General features: G+C 43.8%; 2 protein-coding genes across 4 annotated transcripts in view; both read left to right on the forward strand.

The window, feature by feature from the left end:
* Positions 1-556: 556 nt before the first annotated feature.
* On the forward strand, positions 557-11,762 carry ADPRH (ADP-ribosylarginine hydrolase). Its single transcript, XM_065942769.1, has 5 exons — positions 557-942; positions 2,778-3,103; positions 4,411-4,771; positions 5,951-6,334; positions 7,816-11,762. The coding sequence occupies exons 1-5, from the start codon at positions 674-676 to the stop codon at positions 7,844-7,846; spliced, it is 1,371 nt and encodes a 456-aa protein (XP_065798841.1). The 5' UTR covers positions 557-673; the 3' UTR covers positions 7,847-11,762.
* A 2,273-nt stretch (positions 11,763-14,035) lies between these two features.
* PLA1A (phospholipase A1 member A) overlaps positions 14,036-20,499 on the forward strand; it is a 40,779-nt gene continuing 34,315 nt past the window's right edge. Inside the window, exons 1-2 of one of the 3 annotated variants that reach the window (XM_065943465.1) lie at positions 14,329-14,460; positions 15,261-15,353. In XM_065943465.1, coding sequence (XP_065799537.1) covers positions 15,350-15,353 — 4 coding nt within the window. In that variant the 5' untranslated portion in view covers positions 14,329-14,460; positions 15,261-15,349. Of the gene's footprint in view, positions 14,461-15,260; positions 15,354-20,499 lie in introns of all 3 variants that reach the window. The other 2 variants (XM_065943464.1, XM_065943462.1) reach the window with 2 other exon arrangements.

The raw sequence follows: 20,499 nt of genomic DNA on the forward strand, positions 1-20,499 counted from the left end.
TTGTGAACACATGAGAGATGTGTTTTTAAAGAGAGATTTCTAAAAGATTTCTCAGTTTTTCTACTGGAAGTATGCATTATTTTTTTAATCATAAAAATAACATTTTATTTAAAAACAAAAAATGTAAATCAACAGCCTAAGATGGGATCCCTTGCGTGGGTCCACTTTATGAGAGCAGGGTTGTGTTAGGGCCTAGCATCCACCTGGTAAACAACAGGTGTTTAATGTCTGTAGCAAGAAAGATAAGCATCCAGAAGAGTCTGCAGAATACTGCATATAGTGTTTAGAATATCTGCATAGAATACCAGCAGATAGTGTTTCTAATTCTTTTCAAGAATTTATTCAGGCAAAAAGAATCTTGGTTTTCCTTTGCTTTTATTTATTATCAGCATGAAAATATTCTATTCTGCGACCAAATAAATGACAAGAGTTAAAATTAATCCTACCAACCACCCTAAAGAGGTCGGTACTATTATGGCCCCATTTTATAGGCCCAGAACTGTGACAAAGGCCACTGACGCAATCAGCACCGTTTTCCGAGATCGGGGCCACACACTATTCACTGTCCAGGGGAGCTGGACTGGAGGAAAGGCCGAGGCTTCACGCCGGGGCCACTCCTGGGTCCTCGACAGTCTCGCGGGGGTGGGGGTGGGGGTGAGACGTTGGTGGCGGAATGGCGCCATTTCCCGTCGTGCGTGCTCCGCGGCGCCCTCCCGAGCCGAGGGGGCTGCTGACGAAGGCGGCAGCTGACGCTCGAGCAACTGCAAGCGCCGGGCCCCGGCCCGGGTCTGTGGAACCTGAGCGCGATCCGCGGACGCGGCGCTCTACCCGGCTGGGTGCTCAGCTCTCGGCTCGCGCCGGGGTCCGCGCTGGGCCTCCTCGCACCCTGACTTCCCGGCCCCGCGCTGGGCTCACGAGCGTGACACCCCTCCCGGCCACCAGGTACCCCTCCCCGCGCTCGGCCCCCACACCCGCCCGCCTCTCCCGCGGCGACCGGTCCCGCCCGCCCTTCCTTCCCCACCCTCCGCGCCCGCATCCCGTCCCGTCCCTCGCGCCCCTCTCCCGCGGTGACCTAGGGGCCACCCCCACCCCAGTCGGGGCTGAACCTGTTCCCCACTCGCCTGTACCCTCCCCCCCTCAAAAAAAAAAAAAAAAAAAAAAACCGCAGAAGACTGCCGTGAATCGGCTGCCCACATCTCCGTTTTGGGGGACGAGACTGTCAACTCTAAAAGTTAAGCGTATAAAGAATGACAGCGTTCTGGAAAGCGGGAGGCCAGAGCACGGTGTAAAAACTCAAAAGAAAATTTCTTACAGAGTGAGGTGGTCATCGCCCACCACCCCCAGTCTCACTCGAAACCCACAGAAACACATTCGGGTGGAGTCAGGAGGAATTACAGACAGGAAGCTGAGGACTTCAGAAGAGGGCGGTGGTGGTTTAGTCGCTAAGGCGTGTCCGACTCATGCGATTCCTTGGACAGAGGAGCCTGGCAGGCTACAGTCCATGAGTTTCTCCAGGCAACAATACTGGAGTGGGTTGCCATTTGCTTCTCCAGGGGATCTTCCCGACCCAGGGATCTAACCTGGGTCTCCTGCATTGTAGGCGGATTCTTTACCAACTGAGCTACAAGGGAAGCCCCTTTAGAAGAGGGTACAGGGGATTAAAGATCCGTCCTCAGAATTCTAGAACTAAGCTTGGTCCCTGAAGCTCTCAGAGCAGGACGAGAGCCCAGGTTGCATCTATAGCTCCTCACTAACCGCCCCCCCCCTGCACACCTCCCGCCAATACAATTTACTATGGGAAAATTGAGGTCCTGGAAGGAGGTAGCTTGTCCACCATCACACACCTGATTCTGGGCAGAGCCAGGACTGTTAGCCCAGAACTCCAGTTCCTGAGCATCATTTATAAACATTAAAATATGTAAGTCAATTTTTTTACAAGTACCGTTTTTGTGCCAGGAAATTCAGCATGATCAGTAACTCAGTAAGCCCCAGTGCCTCCATCTGTTGCTTGCGTGAAGTTACCCTCTCTGGGCCCCAGTTTTCTTATCTCTGGCGTGCAGACTATAATCCAGGCCCTCTGATGAGACTGAAGATGCAGATGCTTTGCAAACATTGATACCAGTGGAAAGTTAACATTTACGGAAAGGAGGGATGCATTCCAAGGCCAAATTCAACCAAAAAGAGAAAATGGTTGATTTGCGGAATTTAATGGGCTTGCCACTCACAGAGAGGCAAAGATAGGGTCCTAGTTAGTCTTGCCTAACTTGACAAGACAAGACCAAGTTCTAATCTTGCCTGGGATGTCCCACAGACAGAGGAGCCTGGCGAGCTAGTCCAGGCTGAAAAAGACTTGGACACGACTTAGCTTAGTGACTGAACAACAACAACACAACAAAATGGCTTATTCCATTCCCCATAGAGCTGTTGTGATGATTAAGTGATATGTCCTTAATACTGTGCCTGCAGGGAGTGAGTAATCAGTGAAATGTGATGTGTGCTCAGTCTCTCAGTCATGTATTACTCTGTGTGACACTTTGGAGTGTAGCCCACCCGGCTCCTCTGTCCGTGGGATTTCCCAGGCAAGAATGCCAGAGTGGGTTACCATTTCCTCCTCCAGGTGATCTTCTGGACCCGAGGATTGAACCTGTCTCCTCCATTGATAGGTGGATTTCCTTACCACTAAGCCACCAGGGAAGCCCCAGTAAAATGCTGATAGGGCTATTATTTTTCCTGATTTTTTTTCTCCCCATCCTCTGTGTGTCTTTTTATTCCCCCAGAGACAGCTTCATCATGTCCGGGGCACTGATGGAGAGGTATGTGGCTGCCATGGTGCTGAGTGCAGCTGGAGATGCCTTGGGGTACTTCAACGGAAAGTGGGAGTTCCTCCAGAATGGGGAGAAAATTCACAGGCAGCTGGCCCAGCTTGGCGGCTTGGATGCCATAGATGTGGAGAGGTGGAGAGTCAGCGATGACACCGTGATGCACCTGGCCACGGCAGAAGCACTCCTGGAAGCTGGCGAAGTCTCAGACTTGACTGACTTGTATTCCCTTCTTGCTAAGCATTACCAGGACTGCATGGGAGACATGGATGGCCGGGCACCAGGTGAGAGCAGCCGGTGGAGGTCCTGGGCAGGTGGAGAATTAAAACAGACCCAAGGAAGTCATTTAAAATGTTGATTGGGATTTAAATATCAAAGATACTAGTTTTTTATTTTTTAATTAATCAATTTTTTTTGCCACACCCTGAGGCATGTGGGACCTTAGTTCGCTGACCAGGGATCAAACGCGTGCCCCCTGCATTGCAAAGCAGTCATAACCTCTGGACCACAGGGGAAGTCCCAGGACATTAGTTTTCTTAGTTATGATAAAAATAGAAACAAGCTAAATGTTCCGTCATTTATTTCATTATGGTGACACATCTGCACCCATTTAAAATTACACAAATAAGTATTTACTGATATGGAAAGACGTTGTATACGAAGCAGAGTAGATTATGAAACACTATATATCTTATGAACCCATTTTCATTAAGAGTATGTATGTATATCTGTTGGGAGAGATTTGGGTGGTAAGAGTATTTATAGTTTCCTATTTTCCTTTCACTTATTCGTAGTTTCTAAGTTTTCCTTAATATCTATGAAGAAAATTTTTTTCTTTTTAAAGAAGACTGGAAAAGGTCTTGTAGAGACTTTTTCTGGTTCCAGGTCTGCTCACAAGTGGTTCTTGCTCATTTTTTTATAGTCACTTGGCCAACAGCTGATGTGAACCACCTTTTCCCTGGCTCTTGTATTAGTTAGCTTGACCTGCCATAACAAAATACCACAGATTGGCTGGGCTTAAACAACAGCTATCATTTTCTCACTGTTTGGGAAGCTGGAAGCCTGAGATCAGGGTGTTGGTTTCATTTCTTCTGAAAGAGTCGTTACTCTTTGGCTTGTAGATCATGCTGTGCCCTCTCAGAGCATACATTCCTGGTGTCTTTTTTGTGTGTCCCAGTTTCCTCTTCTTGTTAGGACACTGATTAGACTGAATCAGGGCCCGTCCTAACACTCTCATTTTAAATTCATCACCTCTGTAAAAGGCCCATCTCCAAATACAGTCACATTCCGAAGTTCTAGGGATCAGCTCTTCATCATATGAATTTTGGGGAATACAATTCAGCTCATCATCAAACAGTTCAGCTCATAGCATTTCCTGATTAAAAGCCCCTCTCACAAACCCAGCAGCGTTTAAGTACGCTAGTGTAAGTAAGGCACAGTGCTGACTCGGGGTTTGGAGTTGGGGGCCTTCATCACCACACATTTTGGCTTTCCCTTTCCATCCAAAGTTGGAGGCAGGGCTTGGTTCTCTCCTCCTGCTGGGCCTTTGCTTTGGTTACCCTGACCCCATTCTCTACCTGACTCTTCCCAGGGGGCGCCTCATTGCAGAACGCCATGCTGCTGGAGCCAGACAAAGCCGAGGGCTGGAGGATTCCCTTTAACATTCACGAGGGTGGCTGCGGAGCTGCCATGAGGGCCATGTGCATTGGTCTCCGTTTCCCTCACAGCAGTCAGCTGGACACACTGATCCAGGTGAGCATCGAGAGCGGCCGGATGACCCACCACCATCCCACAGGCTACCTGGGAGCCCTTGTGTCTGCTCTTTTTACAGCCTATGCTGTGAATGGCAAGCCTCCCCAGCAGTGGGGAAGAGGACTGATAGAGATACTTCCGGAAGCTAAAAAGTACATTGTCCAATCAGGCTACTTTGTGGAGCAGAATCTTCAACACTGGTGAGTTTGCAGGTGCACACTTCTGCTAGAAAATGGTTGAGTCTGTGTGCACACATGCTTGCATGTGTATGCCTAAAACTCAGATTTTTAGCAAGCATCATGGGTCTCCCATCAAATTTCATCATCCACTGCATCCAGCCCCCTCCCCACCCTCCTGCTAAGGATTCTAAATACAGTCCCAGCAGTGATGGCCAGCAAGGAGCCAAGTGAAGACCTCAGTGAGTAGGGCGGCTGCCCTGCTTCCCTGATGTGTAGGGATCCTGTTCTCCAGAGTTTTGTGGCTCTTCCTTTTCTCTTTTTTTTTTCCTGGCCATGCCACACAGCATGTGGGATCTTCATTCCCCACCCAGGGATTGAACCCGTGCCCTCTGCAGTGAAAGAGCAGTGTCTTAACCACTGGACCGCCAGGGAAAAGTCCCTGTGGCTATTCTTTACTGAGATGAACTTTCCTGATTATTTCCTGGAACTTGTTTTTTCAGTGTTGTCTTGACAAACAAATAATATTGTGAAAGCCTTGGTTAAAATGACCTAAAGATAGGTTTTTCCACCAGCTAATTAATAAGTGGTAAGACCACATCTTCCCCTTTTTTGAATTCACATCACATTGCCTTTCTTAGAATAAAAATGTCCAGAGGCTTTCTACTGAAATCATCCACGGTCATGATATTCTGAAGTTCCCTCTTAAAAAAAAAAAAGTAGCTATATAAGGAGCTGATGCGTTTATTAGGTTGATGGTAGTGATCATTTCATTATGCATATGTATATCAAATCATCATGTCGTACACCTTAAATATGTACAATTTTGTTAAGAAAGTAGTATAAAACAATAAAATATATGATGACAGGCCAAATAAATAAAGTTTACCCTGAAAGTTGACACTTGACCTAATTCTCAACTCAGGGAAAGCAAGCCTACATTTCTCACCTTTAACTTGCTGTATATCTTTTTTATGCATTAATAGCAACAGATATCGATACCTTATTTATATCACTCCTTAGCAAAAATGTATTGAATGAAGGTCACTTAACATTCATTTTTATTTTTTGTATCATATCATATCAGTACTAGAGGTTGAAGTCATGTTGGAACTCTCCCTGTTCACATTTCTTTATGGTACCTTTCCTGATGGCTTTTGACTTCAATTTTTCAATTGACTGTATCTTTTTTTCTCCCTACAGGTCTTACTTCCAAGACCAATGGGAAAAGTACCTAAAACTCAGAGGAATTTGGGATGGCAAATCAGCCCCTACCTTCCCCAAGCCCTTTGATGTGAAGGAAAGGGATCAGTTCTACACTTCTGTGAGCTACTCTGGCTGGGGCGGCAGCAGTGGACACGATGCCCCCATGATTGCCTACGATGCCATCCTGGCTGCAGGAGACTCCTGGAAGGAGCTTGCCCACCGAGCATTTTTCCACGGTGGAGACAGTGATTCTACCGCTGCCATTGCTGGCTGTTGGTGGGGAGTGATGTATGGTTTTAAAGGAGTGAGTCCCTCCAACTACGAGAAGCTAGAATACAGAAACCGGTTGGAAGAGACAGCTAGGGCTTTGTATTCTCTTAGGTAATTACCCTAGGGAGAAGTGACATTCATTTCTGGTGGTTTCTCCTCTTGTGTAGTCCCTTTTCTACTGTTTCACTTTTTTCAAAGTCAAGAGTCTTAACCTTATACTCAGGGAATTTTGAGGTAACAGTCCCTTGGGCACCTGAAGCTCAGTATTTCCAAACTTATCCTGTCTTCACCAGCCCCTGCCTCAAATGTACCCCTCTTCCTATCCTGAAGAGTCTATTTCTCAGTTAATGGGATCAGCATCTCCCAAATTAGAAATCTTACAGCCTCATATTTGGGTTTCCATTTTTACCATCTAATCTTTCACTAAGTTTTTTTTTTTCTGTTTGTTTCAGGTTGGGTTCCTAAAAGTGGATTCTAAGACAAAGATCTTAGTGCAAGTAGTTTACTTGGGAGGTGATTCCAGGAAGGACTGTTAGGAGAATGGGGAAGTGAGACAGGGAAGGGAGAGGAGCCAGGACAAGGTGTTGATGAGCAGGTTCCCACTGGAGGCACTTGAGATGCAGTACATCTGGGTCCGTTGCGTAAGGCACTCAGAGTTGTCTCACCATTTTCCATTTGATGTTGGTGGAGGACCACTCCCAGGGGTAACTCTCTGGTGCTTCCTGGCCTGCCTCTAAGCCAAACATGAGTGTCTTCAGGTCAAGACTCAGAGATGTTTGCAGTGGCAGGCTGTAGGGTGCATGAACAGTGAAGTGTGTATGTGGGGGTCCCCCCAGTATCTGCTAGGTGGTTTTTCATCCTGAATATCCTTCAGATCTGTCATTCTTTTACCTTATGGCACCACAGTTTTTCAGCTGGATTTCTGCATTACAAACTATTTGTCTGAAGAGATTCTGCCCCTATTAATAACTGCACCCCCTAATTTCCTAGGTATGGCACTTGACGTGGTGCCAGCTCATTGTCACCTATTTGACAGTCTTTATTCTCCTCTAGACAGAATCTAGCATGGTGCCAGGCACACAAGAGATGCTTCATCGATATATATTAAATGAATGTTGTTTATTAGCCTCCTGTCTGGTGCCTCTAATTCCAGTACTGCCTTCCGCATTTCCCTCCAGAGAGATCTTTACAAATACATAACAAGTTGATCATACTGCACGTCTAATCATGTACAATGAATACTTATCCCCTGCTTCTTCACTTCTGGGTGCTCTTCCTTCTGTTTCACCTTCAAGTTCCAGCTCAGGTAGCATCTCCTTGATGAAAACCCACTCTGACTGTTCATGCTCTTGGCCCTCTCTCTTCAGAACACCCACAGACTTCTGTATCCAGCTCTGTCACCATACTGAGCATGTTGTGTGGTGACTGTGGATCTTCAGGGGGCCCTCTGAGGCTCCTTGTGAGGGCTTGTGTCTTTCCCTCTTTATGGTCTTCCTGTCTAGCCTGTTGGAGACATTCAGTGTTTACTGTGGAGGTTCATCGGTTGGTTTTGATGTGAATGTTTTGAGCATGCACTGACTCTTGTGTTTCAGATGCCCTCTACTTCATGACTGTCAGGAGTGACCTGTGCTGGCCTGAGAGAGATGGAGGCTTTGAGGCTTTAACCAGGCCTATGTGCTGACTTCAGTGAGACAGAATCTCACCTCTGTATCTGGAGCAGGACTGCAGCAAAGGCGTCAGATTGATCATTCTTTTTTATGTAAAGGGATAAGAAAATGCCAAAGCTCTTTCTGGTTCCAAAAGCTCTCGTATGTATTTATATATTTCAGAAAACATGTGTGTTTTAAATAACCAAACTAGTACATAGATTCTTCAGCAGGACAATAAGAAATTGCAGACTTTTAGGGGTGGGAATTTACCATTCACAGAACATGGTAATAACCTCTTAAATGCAGGTGTCTTAAATCCAGGTGCACAAGAAGACTCCTCTGTAGAAATATTTTGAAGATAGTTTTAGAATAATAGAAAACAGTTAGTAAATACATATTTACACAGGATTCTTGAACAGAAGATTAAGATGGAGACTTTTATGACTGTTTTTCAGTTTCCCACTTGATAAAAAGTGACAGTATAGTACAGAATAGTGTGTACTTTTCTGCAGCTGTAGGAAAAAAGGAAACATTTTTTCTGTGTCTTTCTGGGGTTTCTTTTACCAGTAATCAGGAGAGCTTGCAGTATTTATTTATTTATTTGGCTGCACCAGGTCTTGCAGCCTGTGGGATCTTTGGTTGTGGCATGCAAACTCTTAGTTGTGGCATATGGGAGCTGTTCCCTGACCAGGGATCAAACCCAGGCCCCCTGCATTGGGAGCAGAGTCTTAGCCACTGGACCACCAGGGAAGTCCCCTGCCTGCAGTTTTAAGGTGGAGCACTAGAGTTCAGTTAGCACTGACCAAGCGGCAAAACTGAGATGCTTAAACCTTGTGATAGAGAAAAGGGAAGAAGAGCATTTTAGCCAGTGGATTCTGAGGCATGATCTGTTTTACCTTTATAACTGGTTTGGTGAATGGTCTGAATTTAGTGGAAGCAAACATGGAATGATTTTCTTTTTCTCCAGCTGCTGCCTTCGTATAAGCTGCTTTTCCTGCTCCTTAGTGTCATCTTTTTAGTTTTGTGTGAAGAGGTGGGTAGTGAAGGGTATTAAAAATCCAATCCAGTCCCCATCCCAGTCCAGATTTTTTTTAATTTAAGCTTTACCGAGATATGAATGAATGTAAAATTGTAAGATATTTAAAGTGTACATTGTGGTGACTTAATATACATATACGCGGTGAAAGGTTTCCCTTCATCTCGTTAATGAGCATATCCATCCCCTTACATGTTTACCTTTTTTTGGTGAGAACATTTAAGTTCTACTCTCCTAGTAAATTTCAATTTAACAGTATAGTATTATCAACCATGTTCACCATGTTTTACATCAGATCTTCAGACCTGATTCATCTCATAGCTGAAAGTTTATACCCTTTGACCAACCTCCCTTTTTTCCCCTCACCACCACTGCCCCCTAACCAGCCCCTGGCAACCACTTTTCTACTCTTTGTTTCTATTAATATGGATTAGACTTTTTTTTAAGATTCCACATATATGTGATATCATGTAATATTTATCATCCTCTCTCTGGTTTATTTTAGTTAGCATGATGCCCTAAGGTCCATTGATACTGTCGCAAACATCAGGATTTCCTTCTTTCTCATAGCCGAATAGTATTCTATTGTATGTATGTACTACATCTTCTTTATCCATTCATCAATTGACAGATACTTGTTTCCATATCTTGACTATTATGAATAAAGCTGCAGTGAACATGGGGCACAGATGCCTCTTTGATACCCTGTTTTCATTTCCTTTGGATGTATACCCAGAAGTAGGAAGCCCCACCCAGTTTGATCAATTCTAAAACTTTAAAGTCATGTCCTCCTTCCTCCCCACGACAGTCAGTCCCAAGCCCAAAGGGCTTAGAGAAGAAAAGGGGACATGGATGCCATTCTCTTTCCTCGCCTTCCTCTTCCGGGGTTCCCTGTCTGTCTCCAGTGTTGCCCTAGACCACCCTCACCAGGGGAACCCTGAGGGAGAAGAGTCAGTTTCTCTCTTCAAGGTTCTCCTCATCCTTCCTGGTCACACCAGAGGGGTGCAGGCTGTGTCGCGCGCCCGCCCCCCCCACCCACCGCCCCGTGCTGCTCTCTACACTCCACCTATCACTCTCCAATAGGACAGATCTGAAGGCCAGGGAGGTTGCCCAGCACACTGCCGACTCAGAAGCAGCTGCCGCTGACACCTTCATGTGGTCCCCCTCACTCTCAGCCAGTAGACCCCCTCACTCAGCTTGTTGTGAAGCAGAGCACCGCCTTCCTTCCCTTTCAGGAAGGAAGGGGAAACCCGTAGAACTTAGGATTCTCGTGATTTCTCCTTCAAACTGCTGATTTCCTGCAGAGGGAAGTGGGGAAGGGAGGTTTCCTAGAGCAGTTTAGCTGCCTCCCATTAAGTCCTCAGGGATTTGTCCTTCCAGTCTCCTTAGAATGTGGTAGTGGAAATATGTGCATGTGGGGAAGGGGGTCACGGCAGAGGAAAAGGGTGATGACTTAGCATTTTTTGTTTTCTAGTCGCACTTCAGCTGCAATTGGAGACAAGAGCGAGCATCTCTCTAAGAGCCTGTTCTATTTGCTCTGCAAATTCTCACTCTTCACAGCAGGCACAATTCAGAATGAGGTCAGACTTTCATATTCCTTTTTCTCAAAACCTCCTCTCCAAACTTGACTCTGAGTTGACAGCTTTGCTTCCTATTTCTCTGAGAAAATAGAAGCAGTTGGAAGAGAAAACTGTCACACCCATCACCTCTGCCTCCGCCCACCCATACCTGAGTTCTGCCTTCTCGCCCAACCTGTGAATGTTGGTGTGTGTGTTTGTGTGTGTGTGTGAGAGGGAGAGAGAGAGAAAGAGAGAAAAGGAAGAACCAGAATGAACAGAGGAAAGAGATAACAGACTTAATTATATGCATAATGTTAGAATAAATTGAGAAGATGACCTGAACCACAGTATGAACTTCTCATGCTAATCAAGTTAATATATGTGTCCTGGAAAACAGAAAAGATCATGAGTAACGTTACAGGGATTAATGGTATTTTTTGACCTGCTAAATGATGGCACTTCACTTGCTTTTTTACCTGATGGCTAGATGTTATCTAGAAGTCTTGGCAATATGTACTTTTTAATCTGCAAAATTAGCATTGGTCTCCATCTCTGGGCTTCTTCAACCACTATTCTCCATTCTCAATGGAGAATGAAATATTCTCCATTCTCAATGGAGAATGAAATATTCTCCATTTCCTCTTCTGTCTCCACCCCTGCAGGGCAAGTTAATGTGTATCTTTGTAAAACAGCCAGAGCTCCTGGGAGCGTGATTTCAGTCAGTCATCCCCATGGATCACCTCCTCAAGGAATGGGGTCAAATTAAGGACCAGCGGTCATCCAGACACCATAGAGGAGGCAGTCTTGCCATCATTTTCTCATCCTTGGGGTTTGGGTTTGAGGAAACTGACACCTATGGAGTTGGTGCGAGCTTCCTTTGGGGAAGGAAAGACAAGAGCAGGAAGAAAGTTGCTAAGCGATGAGATGGAGCTGGGGCTTAAACCCAGGTCTGCTTGTCTTCAGTCCTACTACACCCTAATTGTTTGCTATAATTAGAAAGTGTTTCCTTAGTCAAAGCCAGAATGAAACCCAGGAGTGAGATGTTGGTGGCAGCATCTGATGCCCTGTCTTCACCTTCTTCCAACTGTGAGGTGACGTCAAAAGGGAAGTGAGTAGTGGGTTTGAGATTCGCATTGTGCTTTTGTACTTCTTAATTTAAAAAAAAATTCATACGCATGTAGAACTATTAAAAACCACACTTGAAAAAATTGTGACCTCGTTTTGTAGTCATAATCAGGTGAGGCCCAGAATTAATTAAGTTTATTAATTAAATTAATAAAATGTATTTTATATTAGTATGTTAGTTTATATTCCCCCCACTTCCAACCCCACCCCTAAACTGAAGGCCTGGGATCCTGAAGGAAGATGAGGAAGCTGGGAGTCTGAGTTGGGAACAGGCAGGCAGAAAAGGCTGGAAGGGATTTCGTGGATTCCAGGGGTTGAAGCCTATAATTTCCTCTCTTTCTCTCTTCCCTTCCACCCCCCATCCCTTCCTCCCCTCTCTTTCTCTCAAAACAAGCGTTTAATGAGCACCTTCTATGTGCCCGGCAATGTCTAGGTAGCAAGCACACAGCAGGGAGCCTGAGCAATGAGCGCTGGATATTGAACCTGGCATCCTCCATCTCTCATTTGCCTCCCCATGTTCCCAGATTCTAGGCAAGTAAAACCATCCAATTCCATTCTAGGATGGGGGGGCCTCTATATGGTCTCAAGATCAGGCCCCTTCCCACTGCCCTTCTCTAAATGAGCAACCCCTGCAGAGTACCATCCCTCCCCACCCCCCTTAGCAAATACTGAGCACTGGCTGAGTGGCAGGCGCTGTGCCAGGTGCTTGGGGACACCTTAAGGAACAAAAGAGACCATAATTTTGCCCTCTGAAGGCTGATATTGTCCCTGGGGGAGATGGATCATATACACTGATTATAAGCTGGTCCCCACCAGTGTCTCCTGTAGAAAAATCTCTATCCTCACCTTCTAAAACATGTCACTTCACTTTCCAGGGGTACCCCGCTTTCTTGGCGCCCTGAAACAATACTTCCTCGGCCACTGGTCTCTGTGAGCATTTGTTTCCTCACTGGTCACATGGAGACGGCCTTGGTAAGAACTCACAGAAGACTGGCACGAGAACTGCAGAGTCCTGGGCACAGCCCCAGAGATTCTCAGTCAGCGTGTCTGGGTTGGGCCCAGCAGTCTGCCCTCGGTCCCCTGGGTGATTCTGAGCAACTGCACATGGAGAGCACTGGACCAGATGATGAGTGTGAAGGGAGGGTGCTCTCTGCACATCAGCTGTGCTGATGGAGTAATTGGAACCTCTGACCTGGTGAGCCAGCTCTGATCGTGCTGGGGTGTCCACAGGAGTGCCGTCCTCCGTCTCCTGCTCTGGGGAACTGGACTGATTCATGGTCCCAGTTGCTGCCCTTCTGAATCTCCTCTCGTCTTTGTGCAGAGACCGTCCCCAGCTAGTGACTGAGCCAGGCGGGGCTGCTAACACAGCTCCTTCTCATTAGAGACGGGCTGCTATTTAGCCTGAGACTTCAGCTGAGGCTTCCTCATGGCTTTGGCCAGGACATTCTAGGAACCGGCGGTATTCCCGGACTTCCTGTGCAGCCCTCTTTCTTCACAGATGCCAGCCCTCCATCACCTGCAGGGTCTCAAGGTCCTCGCTGCCATCTTCTAGTCTTCACAATGTTAGCCCCGATAAACCTCTCACACAGCTAGTCCCACCCTGGCTTCTTTTCTCTGAGGACCTGGAGCTCTACACCTGGCTGGGTCTCTGACACCAGTAGTGCCCTGTCTGCTGCCGCTCTCCTTCCTGATGGTTGCAGCGCCCGAGCAGTGGGATCACACACATGAGGGGAGGCGAAGGCTGGCACCCCGTCTTGGGTGGCCCTGGCACAGACTGTTGGTGCAGAGGTTCAGGGCATGGCCTCTGGTGCTAGCTTGTCCTGCTTCAAACCCCAACTCTGCGTGAGCTCGTGCAGGGTATAAGCCCTCTGTGCCCTGAAGCTGTAGATGGTAGTCCCTTCACAGAACTGTGGTCCAGAACGTTCCATGCTGCTCTGTTGGCGGGTTCTCAGCCTCACACCAGCGTGCTGCAATTCCACGAGTGCTGGGCAAGTACCATGCCTCTCCCTTTCCCTGAGCTGTCCGGAGCGAGCACTCTGTGGTTTCTGCTGCTCCTTTGAATGAAGAGGCCAAGCGGTGCACTGGAAACACCCTGGTTGCAGGCCAGCTCTGCCACTTCCAGCAGCACCGTCTCCTCTCCATAGGTCGTTTTCGTTCTCTATGTCTTGGTTCCTTTATCTGTGAATTCAAGAAGCTGAACATCCCTTCTTAGAGGTTGGACTTATTTGTAGCCTCAAGATTCTATTAAGGATAGTACTCTCAAGAGGCCAGTTTCATCTTCTTTCATTCTTCCTGGTAAATGTACACTAAACACATATTGTTGACTCAGCTCTGTGCTGGGCACTGGGGACTGAAAAATGAAAACAGAAGGTCTTTGCCCTCAAGCTGTTCAGAGTCCTTCTAGGGGAATAAACATATCCACAGATGACTCCAGGACAATGAGGGTTTGTGATTGCTTAGAGATGAAAGACTTCTGCCTTGGGTTTTACTAACATTTTATAATGGGAAGTGGGAGAGGTGCAGGAAATTGTTTCCTGATGATGTTTGGTTCAGAGAGGAAGGACAATGTGTTTCAATGTCCCCTGCCTTAAAAAAAAAAAACAAAACTGTTTTCATTGAGAAGAAACAGAAAAACTGGGTAAGTTAAACAAAGAGGGAGAGTTTTCTTTTACAGGTCATGAGGCCAGTTAATGATTAGTCAGACCCAAGTGGGTGTTTGGTGAGAGGCTGGGTTATGCGATCTCTTTGTCATTAGGGGTCGGTTCTACCCCAGCTCTGAGACTTCCAGCTCAGTGATGCCCCCAGACTTCTGGGAGAGATGCTTCTGGTTGTGGGGTCTCCTTTTGTGGCTCAGTGTTGGAAGTACAGGTAAGTTGGGGGCCGTTTCTTGGGTGAAACTTCTTTCAGTCAATAATTCTGTTTTTTTCACGCCATCTATTTATACAGCACTAACCTTTGGAAGGTCCCCTGTAAGTCCTCTCCTGAGATGAATTTAAAAGAGGGAGAAAAAAACTTTCAATCATAAGGGGAATGATGGCACTTCCTTAAGTCATAAAAACTAAACTTCTTCTAGCTGTTTTACTCATTTTTCTAAAATCTACATTATTCCTTTTCACCTTGCACAAGACAAGAAGAGTTTAAGGAAATAAATGCAAAATTAACTCCAAAATATGATTCATTTTCACACTATACATAGTCACTGTTCCAAGATGTATTTAATTTTAAAATCAAAATTTTCCAAACTAACAACGGTTTTGTCATTGAGATTGTTAGAGGTTTTTTCTAATCTTGCTGACCCAACTCAAGTTCAGGTTTGTCATCCCTCCTGGTATGACTATGATAATCTGTTAAGTCACAGATGACCTGCAACCTTTAGCACAATTTCCCTCCGTTGTGAAAACCCCACCCACCACTCTCCCTTGCTTAATATAGCAAATCTAAACTCTCCTATGGCGTAGACAGTCCGGGAAGAGTGAAGATCCCCTTCTCTGACCAGCAGTGGCATCACCCTTAGAAAGCTCCCTTTCCCCTGCCCCCAACAGCCGACTGCTTTTCTGTCCCCTCCACAAGACATTTGTTTAATTCTCATTCCCCAGCTTTACAACATGTCTGTCTGCCTTCTGCCTGCAGTTGCTCATACTACCTTTTCTGCTCTTCACATCTTCCAGGAAAGCTTCCATGATTGATACCACCCTTGCAGTACTGCTTACCCCTTCCCTGACTCAGTGGATGATGTTGAAAAGGTCTACTTAGTTTTATGTGTGAGTATGTGTGTGTGTGTTAATCACTCAGTCATGTCTGACTCTTTGCAACCCTATGGACTGTAGCCTGCCAGGCTGTCTATGGGATTCTCCAAGCAAGAATACAGTTCCTTCTCCAGGGGATCTTCCCGACCCAGAGATAGAACCCAGATCCCCTGCATTGCAGGCGGGTTCTTCACCATCTGAGCCACCAGGGAAGCCAGTTTTATGTGTGCTTTTTTCGTAACTCAGTCATGTATTTGTGTGTGTGAGTGTGTGTGTGTGTGTGTGTGTGTGTGTATAAAGTGATCATATATCTTGTATTGTGAAGTGACTGTTTATATCCTATACACTAGATCTAAGAGGATATATGTCTTATACATTTTTGATGAATGTGAGAAAAACTGCCTTGTAAGGAAGTTATAACTGTTGATTAGTATGTGGGCATGTTTGTTTCCCCCTCTCTCCACCAACACTTTGTATTAATGTTATCAGATGTTTTTCAAATTGTCAATCTCATAGGAAAAGAGTATTACATTATTGTCTTAATTTTTATTTCTTATTACAGTTTGTGTCTCTGGTGTCTTGTTTAAGCAATCTTCTTATAATCTTTCATATTTTCTTCTAAACTCTATGGATTTAAATGAAGATCACCAGGGGCAAATCTTTTGGGCATGGGGTATTTTTTTTCCTATTCCCATGGGGTATTTTTAAATATGATGTTGAATTTTATTTGCTAACATTTATTTTAATTCTTGCATATATTTATTATTTTGTATAATTGTTCATAAAGGAAAATTATCTATCATTTTCTTTTCTTTTATTGCCCTTCTTTGGTCTTGATGGTGCTGCTACTAAGTTGCTTCAGTCATGTCTGACTCTTTGCAACCCTATAGACTGTAACCCACCAGGCTCCTCTCTCCATGAGATTTTCCAGGCAAGAATACTGGAGTGGGTTGCCATTTCCTTTTCCAAGATGATTATAACTGCAGGAAATAAGTTTGTTCTATGAAACAGTTTTATATTGGGTTGGCCAAAAAGTTCTTTCAGGTTTTTCTATTCTAGCCTACAGAAAATTCCAAATGAACTTTTGGCAAACCAAATATAACATAAAGGTTATTTATGATTTATAGGTTTGATGGAGTTTTCAAATAAAACCATCCGGCTCTAGCACATTTTATGGTGAGAGAAGACTCTTGATTACCAATTCAATTTTTTTGTTGTTGTTCTAATAGGTTTATTAGGATTTTTATTTCTTTCTGGTTCAGTTTCAGGAAATTATATTTCTCATTGCTGTTAAGTTTTCCAATGCATTTGTCTGGGAATTTTTAAGAATATCTGTTATACATAATGTTCTGCAGTTTCACTATCACCTGTCTAGTATAGGTGCATTTATTTTTTATCTTGCTTATTACCCTGAGTATAACTTTTGATTAGAGAAATCATATCTTTTTTTAGTTACAGAAAATTATTTGCAGCACAGCTTCTTTTCCCATCCTCTTCACTTAGAGAACAGCCACTAGATAAATGTTGGAGCTTCTCCATGTGTTGCCTGTACTTTTTAACTGCACTTTCATATTAAAAAACTTCTTTTACTTCTTCTGTACTAGACAGTAGTGTACTGATTATATTTTTATTTCAATGACCTTTTCACTTCCAATTTCTAATTAGTTTTTATAATTTCTTATGCTCTGTCTTTATGTTTATCCTTGTATATAATCTCAGCTTACTCACTTTAAGCCTTTGTCAACAATTTTTTAAACTTTATTTCACCTGGAATGAATCAATGATTCACTCATTGACAATCTTTGTAAATGTTTGATTTCTTTATATATTTGTTTGCAAGCTTTTTAAAAAATAAATTTGTTATTGAAGTACAACATATATACAGAAAAGTACACAGAATTAATACACATATTAATGAGTTTTTAGAGTGATCATCCAGATCAAGAAAGAAAACATCACCAGTTTCTTAAAACCCATTCCCCGTGTCCCATCTTAATCACAACTGCTCCAAAAATAACTATTACCTTGACTTCTAACACAATAGATTAGTTTCATTTTAATTTTCAGTCTCTCTTCGTCTCTGTGTCTTCCTTCCCGAGCTCCCATCTTTGCCCTCTCTCCTTCAGAGAGTCGGGGTTGTTTCAGCTTCTGTTAGTGAGGCTTTGTCTTTCTATCTCATCTTCCTCAATAAAGCCGTTGCCCCAGTAGAGTTTCTGTGTGTGTTGTTTTTAGTTTCCTTTCTCGAGCTGGGGAGTCCTTCTCTCCATTGCTGGCTACAGATGGGTCTTCCCGACACCTGACAGAGCACTTTGGACCCCTCAAACCCCACAAACCTGAATTCTAACAAACATTGCCTTCTCCCAGACCTGAAACCCAGAACCATTTTGCAGTTCTGTTCTTGTTCATGGAGGTATTATTTTTACATTTGAGATTGTCTATGTCTCTTTCTCTCTGTCCTTTTGGGTATTCATCTGTGGCTACACTTTGGTTGAAGTGGTGCATGCAGGAAGAGGGTATCTGAGCATGATTCACGGGGCCACGCTCCATAGTCTTGAATGATGGAAAGTTTCATTCTTTAAAACATAATTATTTTTATTTATTTATTTCACCGTGCTGAGTCTCAGTTTTGGCATGTGAACTCTTAATTGTGACATGTGGGATATATTTCCCACACCAGGGATTGAACCCAGCCCCCTGCATTGGGAGTGTGGAGTCTTTGCCACTGGACCACCAGGGAAATCCCTGGACAGTTTCATTCTATCACCTGCAAATATTGGCAATTTTTCTCCCCTTTTTCAAACATCATAACTTTTATCCTATTTTATTATCTTGTTTTACTAGCTGTGACTAGAACTCCTAGTCCAATATTAAATAGAAGCACTGATAGCTTACATTTTCATGTTCCCAGTTCCAAATGGAATGTTTCCAGTATCTCACCAATGAGTATAATCGTTGCTATAGGCTTTTGGTAGATAGCCTTTCTTTCTTATGTTAAGGAGTATTGGGTACTGAATTTTATCATTTTCCCCCCTACATCTATTGAGTTGAGCATATGTTTTTTTTTCTTTAATGTGTTCACATGTGAATTACATTAATATATTTTCTAATGTTAAGCCATCTTTTCATTTCTTAGACTAAACCCTGCTTGGCCATGATGTATTTTTAGTTCTTGTTACCCTTGATGGATTTGATATTTTATCTAGGGTTTTTATGTCTATGTATAATAGTGAAACTGGCCTTTAGTTTTCCTTTCTCCTTCTTTATTTGTCCAGTTTTGACATTTTGGCTGTTTTCATAGAATGATGGATTCTATGGAATGGATTCTTTCTCTCCTTTTCTATTCTCTAAAATAGTAAGATAGGAATTGACCTGTTGGTAGAATTTCTATGTGAAATCTGTCCTGATATAGTTTTTTGATGAATACATTTAAAACTACTGTTTCAGTTCCTTTATGCTACAGCTTTAGATTTGATTTTCTGTTTTTTTCTTTCTTGACTAAGTTTTAGTAAGCTATTTTTCTAGGAAATTATCAATTTAGGAAAACATCTGTATTTTTAAACTGTTGGATGGGTATAAATATGCTTCTTTGTGGTTTAAAAATTTTTATTGTGTTTACATCCCCTTTTAATTCTCTGTATTGTTTATTTGTGACTTCCCTCTTTTTACTCTCTCTTACAGAGAGTCCTGTGGATGGAGGAGCCTGGTGGGCTGCTGTCTATGGGGTCGCACAGAGTTGGACACGACTGAAGCAACTTAGCATGCATGCATACTTTGGAGAAGGAAATGGCAACCCACTCCAATATTCTTGCTTGGAGAATCCCAGGGACAGAGGAGCCTGGTGGGCTGCTGTCTATGGGGTCGCACGGAGTCGGACACGACAAGCGACTTAGCAGCAGCAGCATCAAAAGTACATCTTATATTTTTAAAGTACATCTAGTTTATTATCCTGTTCAAAGAGCTACTTTTTGCTATTTATTGTGTGTGGCAAGTACTATTCTAGGCAGTAGAGTGAACAAAATGGATAAAATCCCTTCCTTCTTTGAACATATCTTCTAATGTGGGAAAATTAATAAGCAATACATTTAATAATAAACTGGTAAATAAAAACTTGATTAGGTGATAATTGCTATAAAAATAAATCAGGATAAAGAAGATTCAGAAAATGGAGGTGAGGCACTTAGTTTGTGTGTTGTATTCAGTCATGTCTGACTCTTTGTGACCCCATGGACTGCAGCCCACCAAGCTCCTCTGTACATGGGATTTTTCAGTCAAGAATACTGGAGTGGGTTGCAATTTCCTCCTCCAAGGGATCTTTCTGACCCAGGGCTCGAACTTGTGTCTCCTGTGTCTCCTGTATGTAGACAGATTCTCTACCAGGCTGAGCCATTGGTTTCAGGCACACAGGCAGATGGCAATTTAAATGGGGGTTAGAGGAAAGGAGATGACATTTGACAAGCAAAGACTTAAAGCAGAAGTGGAAATTAGCCATGTGGATGTCTGGAGAAAGACATGCCAAGCAGAAGGAATGCCCAGCACACAGAACCTCCAACAGGAACCTATCTAGAGTGAGGAAGAGATAGGAGGACAGTGACTGGAACAGAGGAAGCAATAGTGGGACAGGAGAAGGCTCTTCAGGAGGATGGTCTGGATATTTAGGGCTTTCTTCTACTGTTAGGACTTTGGATTTTATTCTGAGTGAAATGCCTTGGTGGCTTTTGCCCAGAGATGTGACATGATTTGATTTACTTTTCTAGCTACTATGCTACCAATAGGCTGAAGAGGATAAAGGCAGAAAAAGCATTGCAGGCCACATAATTTTGAGATATGATGGTGGTTTAGACCAAAGTGGTACCAGTATAGGTAGTGAGAATGGTTTAATTCTGAATATTTTGTTCTGAGGATTTACTTACTATTTGTCTGGTGGTGGGAGAAAGCAAAGTGTCAAAGATCTCTCTAGGAAGGTAGACCTGAGCAACTGCATGGGCTGAATTGCTCCTGATGATATTCATATTCATTGTTTTCTTTAATTTTAATTACTTCCTTTGTATTTATTTCCCTACATTTTATTTGGAATTGCTGTAGTATTCTTTCTCAATTTTCTGACTTACAAGATTAACTTACATGATTTGTATCTTTCCCCATTTCCCCCTCATATTTGCAT

This window comes from Muntiacus reevesi, chromosome 8, assembly GCF_963930625.1.
Source record: "Muntiacus reevesi chromosome 8, mMunRee1.1, whole genome shotgun sequence".
Classification (NCBI taxonomy): Eukaryota; Metazoa; Chordata; class Mammalia; order Artiodactyla; family Cervidae; genus Muntiacus; species Muntiacus reevesi.

What these genes read in the sequence shown, in the direction of transcription:
- ADPRH (XM_065942769.1), top strand. Translation starts at nt 674, where the DNA reads ATGGCGCCATTTCCCGTCGTGCGTGCTCCGCGGCGCCCTCCCGAGCCG. An exon ending in ACACCCCTCCCGGCCACCAG is followed by an intron (nt 943 to 2,777) that starts GTACCCCTCCCC and finishes TTATTCCCCCAG; the next exon opens with AGACAGCTTCATCATGTCCG. An exon ending in CATGGATGGCCGGGCACCAG is followed by an intron (nt 3,104 to 4,410) that starts GTGAGAGCAGCC and finishes GACTCTTCCCAG; the next exon opens with GGGGCGCCTCATTGCAGAAC.